The following is an 18,534-nucleotide window of genomic DNA, read 5'->3' as shown; positions in this document are numbered from 1 at the left end:
GTGGACATTACTTTTTTTCCGTTAACTAGCAACTACAGTAGCGGTCATTTCTACGGAACCACTCGATAAAAAGTCAAGTTGGTAGCCCTGTCACCTAGTACTTTACGCCGAACGCGGTTGGTAGCGGTAGTTGACATGGCAATCGAAACTAGCACAACACGAATGTTTCGGTTGCCCTCAGCTATGCCGCACTGTATCCCGTGCAGACTGTATGTTCTGTTCATCTATTTATTAAAATAAAATATCTACATTGACAATGGGGCCATCTAACCTGTCAAATTTTTGACACATATGTTTTCCCCCAGAAACCCGTCAAGGTCACTTACACCAAACAAATTTTGAAAATTTACACTAGGGAGTGGTTCTATAGAAAAGATCGCGACTTTATGTGGGTGACTATTAATGATTTTAGCAAAATTTGCTGTTGGCAATTCGAAATTATTGGCATCCATGCTAGTACGTCAGTTCATAGTTGTCAATTTTGACTAGACCCGCCTCACAATAACAAACGTTTTGATTGGTTGAGACAATGGCAGCTGTCATAAATATCACTTTGACAATCAAAGACAAACATTAACAGTCATTCGGAATTTGTTACTTAATAGAGTCAAAGTTGTTTTAAAAATCTCAAAAAGTTTTAAATTTGCAGTAGTGTCATTTTTACATAAGTGTTTTATGCTGCAGTTATCAGCATGTAGTTGGTAATAACCATGGAATTGATACATTAAAGCAATTTGTAAAAAATAAATTATTTAATTATTTATATACTATTCCAAAATTTCAAAATTTCTGCTCTTTCTGAAAACATCAGTCACATCAAACATCTGAAAAAGGTAATTAAAAAAATTACCTGACTCCATAGCCTCAAGTACGCCACTGTGAGTTAATCATTTTGAAACTGTGGGTGGAGCCAAGCAATTACTTAATTCCGTCACGCGCTAATCTACTCATTCGCTAAGCCCGCTTATCGCACACGTGCGTTTTGCGACTCACAACCCGCTGGCGCCTTAATTACCACACCACCACGCCGCCCATACCTCCTAGGGTTGTAAGTTGCGTCAGCGCGCCCCATAACTACCAAAACCGCCTCGCGCCAAGGTCGACATCTTCAGCCGGACCTTCGCGCTCCGGTCGCAGAAGGCCCTGCACGGAAGAAGGGTGGGGATCGGACGTAGCATGGCGTGACAAACATTCGCACGATTGTCGACCGTAGCGCATTGGTTTGCGAGCCGCGGCCTACTCGCACATGCTCTTGTACAGATTACGCTCTCGCAATAGTAAACAAAGCCGTCATTAAATTTTCTTAGCGAATGACCGCCCTGTGAAATTGTTTGATTGTGAGAACAGACAAGAAATGGCCCAGATCGTCAGCGATTACTACGATGGGTGCCGGCTATTCTCGGGCCTTTCGGACTACCTTGGAATTTCGGTCGATAAGGTTAGTGTAGTTTTACGCGAATTTGTTGATATTTATTGCACTCTTATCTGTCATCGGGAGTGTGACAGGTGAAGTTTCGGATGGTCCGAGTTGGATCAGCAAATGCCGGCGCGGGTTATTTTTAGAGGTGTTGTTAGTGCACGCTGTTATTGGCCTGGCACGGGTTACGCCCCATGGGCCAGCGGACGTGATTTCGATGGGTGCTGGCGAGGGCCAGCTGATCCGATGGGCACCGGCACATTCATAGCCGCCTCGCAGGAATTCAACAAGTGGGACGGGCCAAGAATAGGGATTATTTAATTCGATTACTCAACCGATACCTGTTATTGCGGTTGTAACCTTGCATCCTTTTCCGCTTTTTTGCGAATCTGGATATCTGCAATCAGAACTCCAAGGTGATTGTAAAAGGGCAAACTGAAAAAATATGTCGAAGCGAGGCGGTCGAGGCATTTAACGCGATTGGAGCCCTAAAATAGCCCTTTATATGTATATAATTGCCCCCTCCCTCTTGTAACATTTATTTATAAATGTAAACATCTGAACATGCCGTTACACTATCGCTATATATACAGGATGATTCGGCTAAAAGGGGATACCTCAAATATTTTTTTATTTATTAGTCATGACAGAAATTTGAAAACTTTAATGTTTTCTCGACGTTTCATGACCCCTAGAATACGAAAAATTTGGTCCCCGTTTCCGTCTGTCTGTCTGTTAAATAGATACCTAATCTCTGAAAGCACTGGATTGTTGCCAAATTTTATGTGTATTAGGAATATCATGTAGAAACGTTAAATAAAATTTAGCGAATCATCCTCACCAATAATAGGATGACGATATTCCCAAAATTTACATAAATGTAACTATTATATTATTTAAATTTTATAAAAGTAAAATGCTGCTCCACTTGTGGTTTATGAATACATTTTGAGTTTTTACTCTAGACATACAGATTTTTGCAGTTTAAGGTTATTGGGACATCGTTAATTTGCCCGTTTATGGGGTTTTTCATATTTCAGTTTTGGGTTTTTCAATTTTTCGTTTCATCAGTTTTTCGATTTTTCAAATTTTCAGTTTGCCGATTTCTTTATTTTTGATTTTTCAATCTTCCCATATTTCGGTTCCACGATTTTTTAATTTTTGACGTTTTTAGATTTTAGATTTTTTTGATTTCTCCATTAATAAATTTTTCGGTTTTATGATTTTTCAATTTTTAGATTTTTTGATTTTTCGATTTTTCAGGCTTTTGATTTTTCAGTTTTTTAAATTTTCGTTTTTTCGATTCTTCGACTTGACCATTTTTGGACTTTTCGATTTCTTGATTTTTCAATTTTTCCATGTTTCAGTTCTCGGATTTTTCATTATTTCGATTCTTCTATTTTTCGGTAGATTATTCGTTTCGATTTTTTAGTTCTTCAGTTTTTATGATTTTTGAGGTTCGGATTTCTTGATTTGTCAATTTTTCGACGTTTGCCATGGTACATTATTATTTTTTTTTTCAATTTTTGGGCGTTTTTAAATTTTCAATTTTTCCATTTTTGATTTTTCAACTTTTAGTTTTTTTTCCATTTCTCGATTTTGCAGTTTTTCATTTCTCCAATTTTTCAAGTTTTCAGTTTTTCAAACTTTTTATGTTTCAATTTTTTAAACTTTCGCTTTCTAGATTTTTATGGTTTTCGATATTTCAGTATTGGAATTTTTCTTTTCAATATTTCGATTCTTCAATTTTTTGATTTTTCGACTTTTTTCTAATTTGTCAAATTTTTAACTTTTAGATTTTTCAATGCTTTGATGCTTGATTTCTCGATCTTCAGTTTTTAGATTTCTCTGTTTTTAAAATTTTTTATTTTTCGATTTTTTATTTTTATTCAAAGATGTACAAGAAGTTTCTGATTTTATTAAACCTAATAACAAATTTTAGTATTGGGCTATCTACAGAATTAAATTTTCAAATTTATCATAATCCATAGATAAATTTGTGTTTGAAGAATACAATTTTCAAAAATATGTTTTGTCAAAAAATGTTTATGGTACATGAGCCACATTTTGGAAACTTTTTTTTCTTCCCAAAAAATAATCTTCCTTGAATTGAATCTTTATGACATTCTGTACAACATACTAGTGAAATTTGCAAAATCAGTTTTATAATTTATTTAAGAAACTTATTTAATAGCCTGTAGTTAAAGGGGAGAAGGGAATTCTGTCTAAACAACTTGAGTCCATTTTTTTACAGAATTTGTTCAAAATGTTCATGTTTTCTCGAGTAGCGTAATAAAAATATAAAATTATGAAGGTTAAATTAAAATTAATAAACCCATCAGCATTAATTAAACTGATTTAAATGTATGCAATACCTACTTACAATAAATGAATGTTTAAAGCGTTAAGCATCGTTTTGAAATTTTGAATACTTAATCATAATCACACATTATTTTTGCTTGTAAATTAAGTGGAAACGTATGTTGGTGTGAATGAAGTGCCCGCTAGCTATCAGTCTTGCTTGAAATTCGCTTTTATCTTTACTGAATTATAAACAAGAGTTTATCGAAATAATTTTAATCAAGTATATATAACTAAAAAGAAGCAAAGTTTAGACTCCTTTTTTACTTTTTTTTTTGTGTCTAAAGTTGTATTTTTACAAATATTCACACTACAGCCATGCAACAATAATCTAAACTTCAACGTGAAAACCTCCGTTTACCATTTTGAGTATACATATTGCGGTGTTAATAGGTCGTTAGAATGTAAATATTTTTTTTGCGTGGTAGAATCCGAGTTTAAAACTGTGACATTTTTTTCAACGGCTTTTTATGTCTGCGATGAATTCACAAAAAACTTTGGGCCACGTGTTTACGATTATTGGAGAGAACCTACATTTTCAAAAACGCAGAACATGATTTTTTTTGTGAACGGTTTTGTGGCGAATATTTGGAAGGTCGTATATATGTTAATTTTCTCCAAACGAACTTGAAACTGGTGTTGAATCGGACGAAGAGAAACACGAATAGAGTTAATTATGCGTCGCACTTTTTGAAATATTGAATAAAGTGAGGCAGTATTGAATTTGTTCTAACGCAATTTTGCCTAGATTAGCCGGACATAAAACAATCAGCGGTTATTTCAAAGAGGGTCGGAATTGTGTGTTAGTGATGATGAAATTGTGTCAAGTTGATTTGAATTTGAGCATGACGAAAGTGGTAAATTTGATAAAGGGAAGGTGCAGCTGACGTATTAATAGATACTAGAATTATTAGACGAAGATAACTGGATGCAGTGAAACATCTGACTTAAAAACAAATTTGTGTAAATGTTTGATAATAATTTGCTGAGTTGTTTTAAACACGATAAGAACTTCGAAAATGTAAAACTACTTTGCATATGTATAAAAAATGTAGTGAACTCATTAAAGGTACCTGAATGGAAGTGATTGTGTTTTAATTTATTTTTTTGCTTTAACAGTAGTTATTTGTTTTGTATGAATTGCTTTACTTACATACTTATCAGTAAATAAGGTGAAAATTGTAATTATCGATAACGGGTTTTTAAAATAAATAAATAAAAAATTGTCATGAGTGATTAATAATTATTAATTATCGATGTTTTTTACCGACTCATTGTAAGCTCACAAATTCGCTCAGCGTGAATCTTGTAAATCAAAAACAGCACATCCGGATGTGGTTAAATTAGAAGTCGAAAACATAAGTTATTATTTTTAGCAGTACTTCGATCCACACTAGTTTTGTTCGCCACAACGAAGGTTGAAATCACCATCAGAATAAAAAATTTAAACAGTGACACAGAGGATTCGTTGTGGTCGTGCTTAATGAGGCTTTAGCGAGTCGGAATATCATGACGAACCTACTTTTTCGAGTTAGACGGTTTCTTTTCGAAAAAGTAAGTCGAAAGCCGAGCATTCTGTCAATCAAGGTGTCCATTTTTTGCAGCAGCGCAAACTTTCACTTCGACAATACCGTTTTATGAGTGCTTAAAAGTAACGATGCTTTAAACATTCACTATTATTTGTTTACATTATTATTTCTGTCCACAACGGGAAATTTCCCACGTCACGTTTTCGCTTTTCATTTGGAGGTAATAAATCAGGCGCTAATCAGTTTCTTTTTTAGTACGTTGGAATTTTAATTCGTTGCATTACTCATCGAACGGAATTGATTAGATTCGTCACAAAGTCCTAAATCGAAATTAAACGACCAGTGGCCATACACCGTTTCGTTCTAATAGATAGTTAATCTTCAAGGTTTTGGTTTCTGCTAAGTGGGCGAACAATTTTTTACAATCAACCTTTGTTGGGTTTAATAATAATGAATTGCAATCACAAACAAGTGGTAAAAAAGGCGTCACACGATTTTAGCACGGTTCGGTTAAGGCGGTAATTAATTTATCCCGTTTTGGTTTTAGGTAAATTTCGTCATCAGCCAGATCGTCGCTCTTCTCCTAGCCTCGTTCTTCCGCACCGTCCTCCATCCATCGAAGACAAGTGCAGCTACAAGACACGTCTTCGGCTTAGCTTTCGCCCTCCTGATCGGTTACTTTTGTTTCGGGACGTAAGTAGACCCAGTGTAGAGTCTGATTGTTTTGATTTTGACGTTACTCTGTACGAGAAGACAGGCCGTACATTTGGCAGCCCTTCCGGCAGCATGCTACGTAGTAATCCGAACCCAGAACCCAGAAATCATGCAAAGGTACGTCCCGAGTTCGTTTCTGTTAATGTAGAAGTTACTTTTATTTCTACCATTACGTTTTACCATGTTTTCAGAATGGTTCTAGCAGTTGCATTATTTTATTTATCGCTAATACACATACATCGCCAGATTTACGATTATGGGTCGTACAACCTCGACATAACGGGTGAGTAATTGAGGTTTTCTTATCGCTCGAAAGGAAATTGTTACTCGTAGTAAGTACTTTTCCGGTATCTGAATCGAGACGCGCCAGCGTTCCTGAATCCTGCGATCAATTGGCTCGTTTATTACTTTAATCTCGAACGACATAATAAGCGACGCATTAATGAATAAATAAAAGTTTATTATGTGCGATGAAACCGTACTCGCGATTTTATACTCTGTGTATTTTTTATCACGTGCTCGGGTAATCATTCTAAAAATAAAAACACTATGCAACGAACCCAATTTTTCCGTCGTCTACATGCCACTAATTTGCAGGACCATTAATGGTAATAACCCAAAAAGTGACCAGTTTAGCGTTCCACCTCCACGATGGCTTGACTAAAAATCAGGAAGACTTGTCCAAGAGCCAGAAAGTGTACGCCATCACGAAACTCCCCACGGCTCTGGAATACTTCAGCTTCTCGCTACATTTCCCGTCGCTGATGGCGGGTCCCGTCATGTTCTACAAGGACTACATGGACTTCATCGACGGCAGCAACTTGAAGTCGCCCGTAATCCGCCCTTCGTTCTCTCGTACTTTCCCGAATAAATTCGCCCTTTACAGGTGCTGCAGCACTCCACCGACGGCCAAACCATCGTGATCGAACCGTCGCCGCTAAGGGCTGTGTGTAAAAAAGTCTTTGCGGGGGTGGTATGTGCCGCCATTTTTGTAAAATTTTTGCCCATGTTTCCTATAAGCAGAGTTAAAGAAGATGACTTTGTGGAGAACACCAGCGTCACGCAAAAACTCGTGTACCTGTATGTATGTACAGCTTTAGTTAGGTTTAAGTATTACTTCGCCTGGACTCTGGCGGATGCCGTGTGCAATAACGCAGGGATAGGTTTCAACGGGGTGGACGAGAACGGGGCCACCAAGTGGGACAAATTCTCGAACGTCGACATATTAGGGTTCGAGGTAAGGGTGTACAATATAAAGTGTGATTATGCTGTTCTTGCCAGACATGTGACGGTGTCGAATTTAATACAAATTAATTGTTTCGGTATTTTCGCTGTATAACTACGTGCGCACGTACAAAATTAACGATGCTTGACGGAAGAGAATTTACAATTAAAATTTCCTATGATTGAATTGACAAAATTATTTTTTTCAATGTGCAACCTTTAACGTCTGATGACGTAACGCAATTATATACAAATTGTAACACTAGCGAAAGAACTTTGGACAAAGCATGCGATTGCCTTTTACTGAGATATGTACGACAATTGCGAATTAATGTGTTTATGTTTGTTATCGTTTCAGTAAAAGACCCCCCTAAATAAAAATATTGCATAATCCTGCCATTTTGCAATGTTCGATATATCGGCCACGTCGTTCTTATCATTAAAACAACTTGTAAAAACCGGAAAAAATAATCAATGATTGTGTGTTATTAACGAGCTCGTTAAGGAATAAACCCGGATTCTTAGTTTCCAATAACGCAAATTCCACCAGGCACGCACTCCTCGCCCGATTTCTCGTCTTCGATCCATTGTCGGTACCAACCTGTGCACTGATTTATGCCTCGATCAATAATTTCATTGCTGGGCTACAAAACGTCAGAGCCGTCAGTCGGACAAGGGACATGGAGCCAGCAGAATCTCCCGGTTCCGGGGACTGGAAGCACCCGAAATGGGCCGCCTCGAAACCCGACGAAGAGTCATCTTCGAGCGGCTACACGTACCAATCGCTAGAACTGGACGACACCATCTCCGAAGAAAAGGAGCAGTTCATGACCGTGAAGATCACCATCAGCGAAGACAAAGTCTTTACGCATTCGTACAACGAAAACATCGAAGTGAGCGATTTGAAACACTCTTTGGTCGAAGTTTTCAACATACCTTCCGACCACATGATCCTCCGCATGGAGAAAGACGTGTTGACTGACGACATGGTTTTGAAAGATCTCGGAGCGGAGAAGTGCGGGGTGCTGGAGTTCGTGTTGACTTCTACGAATCCGGACGACGTCCTTTCCGTGGACCAAGCGTACAGGAGTTTTTATGTAGTACCGGACATTTTGACTGTTCGAGTGCAGACGTCGGACGAAGGAATTAAAGACGTGGTGGTCGAAGTGGTGAACAAAGCTATAACTAAGCCTTTTTTGGGCGGCTACTTCGACAAGTGCTCGGGGTTGGAGTACCATCACGGGTACACGCAGACGCCGCCTCCGAAACCCAAAGTCCCTCCGGAAATGAAAAGTCATAGAGATACGCAGACTTACGACATGAGAAACCGGAAGATAGATTTGCCGTATGCTCAGGCGACGCAGATGGCCAGGCAAGATTTGTATATACCGAGCGTTGGGGATAAGATATTGACAGCTGGACCGTACGAAACGGCCGAAGAAAGGGAAAAGAGGCTGGATATAGAGGGGAAAGTGCGGACCATTCAGCGCTACTTCAGGGCTTGGCTGACTAAAAAAAGGTTGAAGATGTATCACGAAGAGTATCAGAAGAGGTTGCGCTTGATGCTCGAAAGAGAAGCTGAAGAGAAGAGAGAAGACATGGAGCGAAAGAAGAAGGATTTGATCAGTCGCGTTTTCCCCAGGACGGCGGCCGACTTCTCCATGTTGTACGCCATGACAGAACGTTGGAAGAAAGCGGAAATTAAAAGAATCATAGAGATGCACTGCGGTCCTGCTCGAATCGCCGAATTCTACCTTCTCTTAGAGAAAGAAATCGAGATCTTGCGGTCAATCGAAGCCTTGAGAATCAAGCTGAAGAACGACAGGAAGATACAGCGCGAAATCGACTTCTTCAAAACAATCGGAGACCCCTGGACTTTCAAGTCCAGCTACAAAAACATCCCGGTGGAAGTGGACACTCTCGAAACGCAGAAAGGACGAACGTTCCGTGACTTGTACCAAGCGGTCTGCGACATGTCTCTGGACCCTTCGAACAGGATGTTGGTTCTTCTGGAGCTACGACGCGGGTTCGAAACGCACACCTGCGCGGTGTCGAACGAAGTCATAGAGCTCATAGACCGAGCTTGCGAACTCCTGGCCAGGGGGTTTACGGCGGGACAGTTCGAGTCGTTGCAGAAGAGGATCGAAGCGTTGCTGCTGCACCACTTCGAACTACCCGAGTGTAACGAGGGAGTGACGAACCGCTATAACCGACTTTCTGAAAAGTCGATGACACAGAATCTCTTCTATTGCGAAGGTTGCCACAAACTCAAACCGATCGAATCGTACAACGTCGGTATTAAGACCAGGGCTCCTAAAATTTGCGCCACTTGTAAATTCATCGACCGCTCGAAGGAGCCCTGGATCGATATTTCTCCGTATCGGTTCATTCTTCGGCAGATTAGAAAAACCGAGCGGCTGCTGCATGCTCCTTCGTCCATCGCGTTTATTATCCAAGACAAAGATATTTATCATATAGTCACGCACATCTGGCACGGTCACTCTGCTTTATCTGAGTGCGATAATGTGTATCAGCTGCGTCTGCCTAGGTGGGATAAAACGAAGGATTGGGCTCCGTGGAACTGCATCCTTCTTACTCTAGAGGAAGCTAAATCTCATCTGAGAATAGAACGGCTGGAGGACGTTTACGACGAGAACCTCCTCAGCCAGGTGTTTAACAAACACGCACTGGCGAAGAAATATTTCGCCCAGAGTTTCGACATAGAGAAGTGCGTCAAGGAAACGTACGTCGACGACGAGTATGTCAATTTGTACGAAGAACAAAAGAAACTGTGTCCTTAGTCCAAGTAGCAATAAAGCAATCGATCAAACTGTGTTTTTTTCGCGCAAAAATAGACTCCTTAGAAATCGATAATATAATGTATACAAAGTTTAAACAGAAATGGCTCGTCTTTGTCTGCACTTTCTCCCTAGTGCCCTTGATTCAAGTTTTGGTATTTTTTAGTGTGCCTTAAATCTCCGTGACGCGATCGCCTCTTGGAACCTCGGTACGAATAAATGGTTGCGAATGGTTGTGTATGAACGCGTGGACAAATACTCGATGATTTTAACTTATTCTCTGTCTGCCATCTGGCACGGTTTCTACCCCGGCTACTACATCACGTTTACGAACGGGGCCTTCTTCACCCTGGCATCCAGAGTGGTAAGTCATTGTCGCCCGATCGATTAGCAAATCTCTTAAACTTGTGTCCCCAGATGCGCAAAAGAGTGAGAAACTACTTCCAAGGAAATGCCGAAACGAAATTCTTCTACGACGCTGCCACCTTTGTGACGACACGAATTTTGATGGCGTACATGGTGTACACATTTGTCCTGTTGGAATTTTGGCCTTGCATACGTCTGTATATGTGAGTTCTTTCGTAAAAGTTTGATTATTGTGGTTATTGGTGATTCGTTTCAGGTACATGTATTGGTGCCTTCATTTGGCCGGACTGGCGACGATTTTCATTGTGCCTATTGCGATTCCAAAGACTGAAGCGGGACAAGTTGCAAAAAGTTCTATCGCACAAGCTTTTGTCCAAGCGAGACCTATAACCAACGGTCTGTCACGTCACCATGACTGATCACATTCGATTTTGTAAAGCTTTAATTGTCATGTAGTGTGTTATCGATGGTGTAGTTTTTATTTGTCACTAATAAATTTGTTATTTATTGGTTCTTATTTCACTCTTTTCGCCACTTTTGTTCCCTTTTCTGAAAAATTATTAATATCGTGTACAACAAACGCAAATTAATTTGAACGTCCAAAAAGTGCCGTGTAAAGTGGGTTGTCTGCCAACCAGGCGCCGACTGTCTATCTAGTAATTTAATTTTACGAGGTTGGTGCGGCACTTTTGGTTTTCCCATTTGGCAGTCACGTCATAAATCAAATATTACAATCTACAATAGTCAAACACTACGAAAAAATGAAAATAAGACACGTTTTTGCAGTGAATGAATTATAACTACCCAACAAATGCGTTAATTCAATTAACCAAACAAATTCCGCAATTAGTGTTTGTAATGACCTCAGATGTGACAAGGTAAATCCATTAACAAAAGTATTCATTTTTAGAGAAAAACAAGTACAGCTCATCAAGTTCAGCCGTTTTCAAGACAATACATAATCATGAATTGTTTGACGATATTGTGTCTAATAAGCGTAGGTTCCTACGTCGGGTGTGCTCCCACGAAGCCTGACAACCCAAAGACTTTTTACGATGCAGTTATAGAAAAATGTCCTTTACTTCAAGCTCGTATGTCCTTAAAAAACCACCCGATTTTCACAGCTTGTACAAACTGGACGGCTATTAGCGAAGTAAACAAATTAAGTGGTGAAAATGTTAAAGACGTTCGATGTTTGCTTTACTTTGAATCTTTCACGGAACTGTGCACCAAGACGCCGAACGTAAACATAAGTTTGCTGAACTCTGTACTGATCGAATACCCACTGGAAGCGGTGTGCGAGTATGCGAAAAATACTTCTAATAAAAATTTGAACGCAATATTTTCGAGTGCACACAGCTGCAAAAAAATCTGTCTCGATGATTTTGGAATGGTGTATTCAATTTGCAGGATTTCTTACAACTTTGCCCACTATCAACCAGTGCAAGATCAAGAGCCACCAAAAGTCGTCGAGAGCCAAGACGCTAAAAATGAACATCCTTCAGAACAGAACACTGAAACTAATACTGGCGAAGTTCTGAACAACAAGAATTCTAAGGTTGACAAAGTTGCTGCAAATGCAGCAAAAAATCATGGACCAGTATCAGCTGAGGGCGCAGTTCATCCTGTGATAAAACCTAATTCTAATGGAGTTCCTGCACTTCCTGGTACAGATAATGAAGGGGATACTGGGAATCAGGAGGTTGCACCAGAGGTGGGTGCACCTGCACAGCAACCGGTTGTGGATCATGAGGAGCAAAATAGAGATGCTAAAGATAAAGCAAAGGATGGGGTGGAGCCCGCGCAACAGGACATTGCTGCTTCTGCTACGCTCGACGTACCCACACAAGTGCAGTCAGCAGAGGTACATGAGGTTAACGAGGACGCTAATCAAAAACCTGAAACTGTAAATCAGAAACCAGACAATACGAAAACGGTTCAGAGTAGTCCTAAAGAGGTTGAAAGTACTAATGAAGACACAGCCATGGATATCTTGGAAGATAAGGGGAGTCAAAATCTACCGGTGAACGGAGATCCTGACGTCGGCGATGATGATGTCGATTTAACAGATGGGGGTAAGTGGGTTTTGGAATGTTTACAGTGGACACGTTTTGATTGCTTGTATTTTTGGTTGCATAACTCTCAAAATGCATTTAATGAGATAGGGCGTTTAGAAAATACCCTCTACGTACGTTTTAGATACATAGAAAAATTACTAGTCTTACTGCACTGTATAAAAATCGATTTTTAAATTCCAGGCGCCGGTTTACGAAAGCTCAGTTAAATATCGTATAAAAATTTTTAATGCGGCATTAACTACCACGTGACCGACTCTACGCCAATCAGATGTCGCTAAACGCCTCATTAAATGCAGCATTAACTTAATCTCAATTACAATATTCCATAAAGTGGCCCTAAATCCCCATTTGGCGTTTGAAAACTGTAACAAATGAAAAAACTATAAATCTTGCAAAATTAATTATTCACTGTTGTGGATTCAGAAAATAAAAAACTGTTAAAGTTGCATTGTTAACATTAAATTTAGTAGAAATGATTAACAGTTCCTAATAAATTGAATGCCAACATATAGAGTTTTAGCAAGACATGCAAATGGAATTAATGCACTTGCTTTAATTATCGTTGCATTTTGTTGTGTTTGTTGAATTTTATTTGTTGCTAACGTTGAAACTTTTCTCATAGGAAAACGTTTCTTGCTTTTGTGTTGTGTGTTGTGTCGTGTGGCAAAATTAACTTTGAGAATGTTTGAGTGAAGTAAAAGAAATGTTGAATTTGTAGCAGCAGAGGAAGAAAACTTGGCAGCCAATTCTGTCCACGCTGAAAAAGATTCAAAGCCCATGAAAACGGACGAATCCGAACCAGCGAACTACAACACAGAAATGGACGGCGATTCCAATTTCTTCACCTATTTTATGCTTTTATGTATTATTTTCATTGTTGCTTACGTGTGCTACCACAACAAGCAGAAGGTAACGAAACTCGGAAGTCGAAATGGGTGGTTTAAGTTGGCTTTGTAGATTCTTGCACTGATCTTGGAAGGGAGAAGAGGTAAAAGACAATACCGAGGGCGCCGACCGAATTCCGCCAATTATCACAAATTGGACAGCAATTTGGAGGAAGCGATAACTTCGTCGTGTAAGAAGAACACAAACAATGTGATTTATTAGGTAAGAGTTTCCGAATTCTCAAGCGAGTCCAGATTTTCCTAAGTTAAATTTGAATGTAAAATATGTAAATAAAAAATATACACGCATCAATTTTTGTAACTTTATACAATGTGGATTATACATATTGGATAGCCGATAGGTTGTGCGGTTCTCACCGATAAGTTAACGTTCAGGTACTTTCGTTTCACTTTAAGGTTGAATAATGGTCTAGTTTTCTTAGAATTGTCTTAATTTATTTAAATAATGTTTAATAAAAATTTTCGTATCTACTTGTTGCTTTATTTTATCGAATCAGTATTTACAATATAAGCCGTCTTTGGTGTTTTCTTTAATCCATAAAAGCTTCTTGTCGATGCGAACGTAAACTCGAGGCTCTGTACTTTGGCATGTGTTTGTTGTGGTTGAAGGTTCCCAAGCTGTAATTCCTTTATTTTGTGTTAGACGCCGTAAGAGCACAAAGTTGTAGCTTACCAACTAATTCGGTGACGTTGTACATGCGCCTGATCTTAGATAAGGTAAGTAATCCACCGTGTTCCTCCTAAAATCTTACATCACGTTTCGCAACTACTCGTAAATAATTTCTTACCCCACACGGTCTAACGCCATCACCAGAATCCACACTGCAAATAACTTCAGGCGTCACAATTTGACTGTAACGACCGTCGACAGTGCTACACTGTGTCGAACTTAAAAGCGTCACAACGTTTTCTTTCAGCTTTTTGTCCCCCGATCCAAAATTTGAAAAGTAAGACCATTCGACATTGTCCGCTTGTGTCTCGGTGTGGTCCTGAACTAAAACCACCAGTGTATTTTTGCAAGTTTTACTCGCGACTTACATTGTTCAGCGATGGTCGGTAATTGTATAGGATATATCGTTTTACTGTATGAGACTGGCTCGTCCAGTTTGATTAATGCCAAATTATTAGCAACCGTTTGGAGGTTTCCAGGGTCGAAATTCGGATGAAGAATAAAGTGCGCCGCTTTTCGTTGTAAAGTCCTCGCCTGGAATATCTCCGACACATCCTTGCCGTACCCGTTGAAAAAGCCGACATGTACAGTTACTTGGTCGGGCTGGATATATCTAAAAATTTAATTAAGGAGTTCCACATAGACATCGCCGCGGACCTGTTTCTTTCTCTCTTTACGTTAACGACATCAAATTTTTCGTAAAATCACGCATTTTATTCGAAAAGAAAACTTACGGAAAAATGCAATCCTGTGCCACCAACACGTATCTGTCATTAATTAAGGCCCCTGTGCAGGATTTTGTTTGGTCCGGCAGCGTTACCTTGAGTTCCGTGAGCCAAGGATAAAGGTAAGGTTGTGCAATGTAGTTATTGTCAGAAACGGAACTCAATTTTGCGAAAAATGTTCTTCCGGCCTCTGAAATTTAATGTTAGTGTGAGTGTTGTGGGGTTGTGGAAATGTGTTGTACAAACCACACTTTGTAGGATCCCAAAGTTCAATCTAGAAGAAATACGTTTGTTTTAATTGTAATGGAAATGAACGCACCCTGTATACCCTATTTTTGACACATGCGTTATGTGCCTGTTGGATTAGCACAACTAAAATAAACCACTGCACAATCATGTTATCGCACCAAGACTATATCGGTATTTTGGGAATTATCCAATTTCTTTGTAGTAATTAATTTGTCCCCACTTTTCGTATTACAGTGGCAAATAGTAAATCTAAATCATTTTGAAGTTAATGGTAATTTAAATTGTGTGCAATTTCGCATGGTGTTAAATTTAGCGTCAGAGCAGTGTATTTCGTCGTTGTAGCTGACATTCATGATGATGTATCAAAGTATTTTTTTGTCAAAATATTGTGCACTTTCGATTTGGACGTGCATACAATCACTCGTTCGATTTGAGCAGGAAAATTAAAATCAAATATTTAATTAACATTCCAAGGTAATTTCACGCCAGGTTTCAAGACCATTTTTCTACTAGTCACACGTTAACACAACTAAAAGTTAAAATCGGAATAATATCGGCACCAACTTCGTGAAAAAAGGATGTAGTGCAAACATAATAAAATAAAACGAAGGACGTGGAAGCCACAAGAAGTGTAAAAATTGGAAAAAAGCGAAGAACACGAAATTAGTTCAGGATGCGGCGGAGTAATCACTCGAAGCATCTGAGGGAATCGCGTCACTTGAAGGTCAAATTTATTTCACTGTAAAACTAAATTTAAATCAGCTTTTTACAATTCAGAATCGAAAGTCAAAAGAAATGTACTATTTTTATTTATAACCATTTGAAACAATTCAATTCATTACACTAGTCCTAATTCACGATGGCCGCTTGGTTCTGTCTCGTTTCCTATTTTTCCTTTTTCGTTGCGACTTATTCTGGTTCTGGTGTTTATTTTTCCGGACGGTAGTTTGTGCCGGAAACTTCCTGTCACTTCGATCATTAATGATAATTATATTGATAGGTCGTCCACCAGTTGGGTGAATAACGTGTACCGGATTTGGTTTCTTCGTCGGTTTATGAGCTAAAACATGAATCTGATCTTTGGTTTCGAAAAAGTGTACTTTAATACGTTTGGTACTATCACTTGGATGAGTTATTTCTCCCGTGACCGTAGGTGCTGTCACTGCTGTCGAATTGTCGCTTCCTTCCATGGTCGCCTTAAAACCAGCTTTTTCCTCAATCCACTCGACGTACTGGGACACGTCGGTGTAGATGCCCAGCAAGTTGGGGTTAGCACAATGAAAACCAAAAGATACCAAACCTAACAAAACTCGATTATTCTCTTTTAAGAAGTGTGTTTTACCCATTAAAATGTAGTTGCCGTATTCGTCAATAATTTGAAAGGGGCCACCGCTGTCACCTTGACAGGTATCGATTCCTCCTTGTAGGTACCCGGCACAAAAGGCCCGATATAGTTTCTTCGGGTCGTTACCGGTACTGTTGATCATTTTTCGACATTCCGAATCGGAGTACACCAGAAGCCTTGCCTCGTGTAAAGTACACGGAGTGGAACCGTGGTACCTCAAAGTACCCAAACCTGGTACCCAACCTTCCCGTGGCTTATTTTTGATCTCTGCATATGTTATACTTTAGTCAGTAGACACATTAATAAGTGTTTTACTTACGGGATTTGGGTAAGCAAATGGGTTCGTACGTGTTGGTACTTTCTTTCAAGATCAACACAGCAACGTCGTAGTATGGTATATTGTCTTTATACTTTTCATGCACGTGCACTTTCTGGATAAAAAATGTCTTTTGCGTTTTCTCCTTTTGGCACCTGTTGTATATTCCGAGAGAAACGTTATAAGCATCTTCCAGTTTTTTGTTTCTGTGGAATGGTTTTATTTTTCGTGGTTGTTGGTTTTTGGAAGGACTTACTTGCTGGGGCCGTGTCCAACAAGGTATTCTTTGAAACAGTGTGCCGCAGTGACTACGGTTTTTGTGCCTACCAACGATCCCCCACAGGCTACTATATTCGAAACCATGAGAGCAGCGTACCATGGGTACTTGTAATAACCTACGTCGAAACCTGCGACGATTTTCTCTTCTATAGTTGCGCTTCCGACTGATCTGCCGCATATTTTCCCTGACAAACAAAATCGGTGTACTTATGTTTCTAATTAAAATGGACACTCACCTTCACCTTTGAGTTTGCCAGAAATTAAGAGAATATTCGTGAAAAACGCGAAGCAGAAGCTGACCAGTTTCATGATGGTTGGTCTACATATCGTTTAAAATTAACATACGGTATGTCGCGTTATCTACAAATGCTGAGTATTTTCCGACTTGTGCCAATTCAAGGAGGTTTACTTGCATTTAGGTCGTCGCATTTCAATGTGGAGGCAAATTTTCTTGTGTTTGATCCGATTTTTGAACAAGGTACGACACAATAAAAAATTTCTTAAGACGTTTTTACTTCCCGCGCGTAAGCTGAGGAAGTATTGTATTCGAATCCATGGGGCGACTTGTTTTTCGCGATTTTTCGATTTATGGACTCAGATTTTTGGATTGTTGAGTTGAGCATAGCTGTCTTCAAGGACGCGGAAAGTTCTGTCGAAATAACCTTAGACCAATATTTTCTATTCATATCAGAAATTCAATCATAAAACACCTGTTCCAACGTAGCACGAAATTGGTACTACGAAGTAAAAATCATTCGTAAGTGTAGTCGCATTAAAATTCATATTTAATTTTGCATTCCGATTTGACTTTAATGTGGTGGCATAGTAATGAATAACCTAGAATTTTTTGTGTTATGTAATGACTAATGAGCGTATCGGTGCATGGATTTCTTGGACAAGCAATTGTAGGGACAGCGGCGGCGAAGGCAGTTCTTGCAATATTCTACTATTTTTATTCTAAGAACGAAAGAATGAATATGTATTTTGAGTTTAGAAAATTTTCGGTAACTTGGACTAAACTGATGTTCTCGTTCCAACAACTCGTGTTGCTTTGGGCTTCAGAAAAATGGCCGGCTAATTTTTTTTTAACGGTAGGCTGATAGACGTTTACTAGATTAGATTCAATTTAAGTATGTTTATAACTACGGTGGAACTAGTACCTACACAACATCTGTGTAATTAAAAATAATTCGTTCGGCAACAAAACAGATGCTTGCAATTTTCCGCAACGTGGCGATTTAAATGAAAATGTTTAGATGTAAGTTTTAATTAAGAGTATTGATTAAATTAATTTTCAATTGTGAGACGAAATGAGCTCGTGATTAAATTAGCCGTTTTCATTGGTACCCAGCACGTAATAATCGTCAAATCAAGTTTCAGATTAGTCGAGAATGTTATTCCAGTTTCAGATAAAATGGTGGCGCTTACGATTTTTTTCACGTTAGCCCACAATTGGCCGTTATTTCAAAACCCCAAAATGTAAGTTTCTAAAAAATCTTTATTCAGCGGTAAAAATAACAAAGTGTACATTTACAAAGTAATTAAAACGAGATAACGG

At 39.0% G+C, this 18,534-nt stretch overlaps 5 protein-coding genes and 1 long non-coding RNA gene across 9 annotated transcripts; 3 read left to right on the top strand and 3 right to left on the bottom strand.

The window, feature by feature from the left end:
• Positions 1-1,191: 1,191 nt before the first annotated feature.
• LOC135139752 (lysophospholipid acyltransferase 6) lies at positions 1,192-10,918 on the top strand. Of its 2 annotated transcripts, none has more exons than XM_064070081.1 (9): positions 1,192-1,438; positions 5,855-6,000; positions 6,061-6,138; positions 6,213-6,304; positions 6,619-6,854; positions 6,917-7,258; positions 10,210-10,407; positions 10,461-10,612; positions 10,666-10,918. In XM_064070081.1, the coding sequence occupies exons 1-9, from the start codon at positions 1,355-1,357 to the stop codon at positions 10,826-10,828; spliced, it is 1,491 nt and encodes a 496-aa protein (XP_063926151.1). In that variant the 5' UTR covers positions 1,192-1,354; the 3' UTR covers positions 10,829-10,918. The 2 variants fall into 2 exon arrangements, with proteins under 2 accessions (XP_063926151.1, XP_063926150.1); XM_064070080.1 differs by having other exon boundaries at positions 1,194-1,438; positions 6,908-7,258.
• Positions 7,265-10,075, top strand: LOC135139751 (IQ and ubiquitin-like domain-containing protein). The gene has a single exon (XM_064070079.1). The coding sequence runs from the start codon at positions 7,926-7,928 to the stop codon at positions 10,044-10,046; it is 2,121 nt and encodes a 706-aa protein (XP_063926149.1). The 5' UTR covers positions 7,265-7,925; the 3' UTR covers positions 10,047-10,075.
• Positions 10,919-11,099: 181 nt separating the features above from the next.
• On the top strand, positions 11,100-13,863 carry LOC135139762 (trans-Golgi network integral membrane protein 1-like). 3 transcript variants are annotated; one of them, XM_064070094.1, is made up of 4 exons: positions 11,100-11,264; positions 11,320-12,484; positions 13,209-13,396; positions 13,445-13,863. In XM_064070094.1, exons 1-4 carry the CDS (start codon positions 11,199-11,201, stop codon positions 13,592-13,594), a joined length of 1,569 nt encoding a protein of 522 aa, XP_063926164.1. In that variant the 5' UTR covers positions 11,100-11,198; the 3' UTR covers positions 13,595-13,863. The 3 variants fall into 3 exon arrangements, with proteins under 3 accessions (XP_063926164.1, XP_063926163.1, XP_063926165.1); XM_064070093.1 differs by having other exon boundaries at positions 13,206-13,396; XM_064070095.1 differs by having other exon boundaries at positions 11,161-11,260; positions 13,206-13,396.
• An 85-nt stretch (positions 13,864-13,948) lies between these two features.
• On the bottom strand, positions 13,949-14,271 carry LOC135139763 (uncharacterized). The gene is made up of 3 exons (XR_010282193.1): positions 14,181-14,271; positions 14,066-14,132; positions 13,949-14,019 (listed from the first exon to the last, which is right to left on the bottom strand). It is a non-coding gene; the product is annotated as an uncharacterized LOC135139763 (long non-coding RNA).
• A 115-nt stretch (positions 14,272-14,386) lies between these two features.
• On the bottom strand, positions 14,387-15,184 carry LOC135139745 (melanization protease 1-like). Its single transcript, XM_064070073.1, has 4 exons — positions 15,116-15,184; positions 15,034-15,061; positions 14,797-14,977; positions 14,387-14,675 (listed from the first exon to the last, which is right to left on the bottom strand). Exons 1-4 carry the CDS (start codon positions 15,182-15,184, stop codon positions 14,387-14,389), a joined length of 567 nt encoding a protein of 188 aa, XP_063926143.1.
• Positions 15,185-15,890: 706 nt separating this feature from the next.
• LOC135139744 (transmembrane protease serine 9-like) lies at positions 15,891-17,285 on the bottom strand. The gene is made up of 6 exons (XM_064070072.1): positions 17,213-17,285; positions 16,954-17,161; positions 16,701-16,903; positions 16,379-16,648; positions 16,145-16,336; positions 15,891-16,096 (listed from the first exon to the last, which is right to left on the bottom strand). Exons 1-6 carry the CDS (start codon positions 17,283-17,285, stop codon positions 15,891-15,893), a joined length of 1,152 nt encoding a protein of 383 aa, XP_063926142.1.
• Between the last annotated feature and the right edge of the window lie 1,249 nt (positions 17,286-18,534).

Source organism: Zophobas morio, unplaced genomic scaffold, assembly GCF_036711695.1.
Source record: "Zophobas morio isolate AGI-343-1 ecotype UQ-CSIRO unplaced genomic scaffold, CSIRO_AGI_Zmor_V1 ptg000033l, whole genome shotgun sequence".
In the NCBI taxonomy this organism is placed as follows: Eukaryota; Metazoa; Arthropoda; class Insecta; order Coleoptera; family Tenebrionidae; genus Zophobas; species Zophobas morio.
Note: the sequence above shows the minus strand (reverse complement) of the source record. Positions and strands in the feature narration are given on the sequence as shown.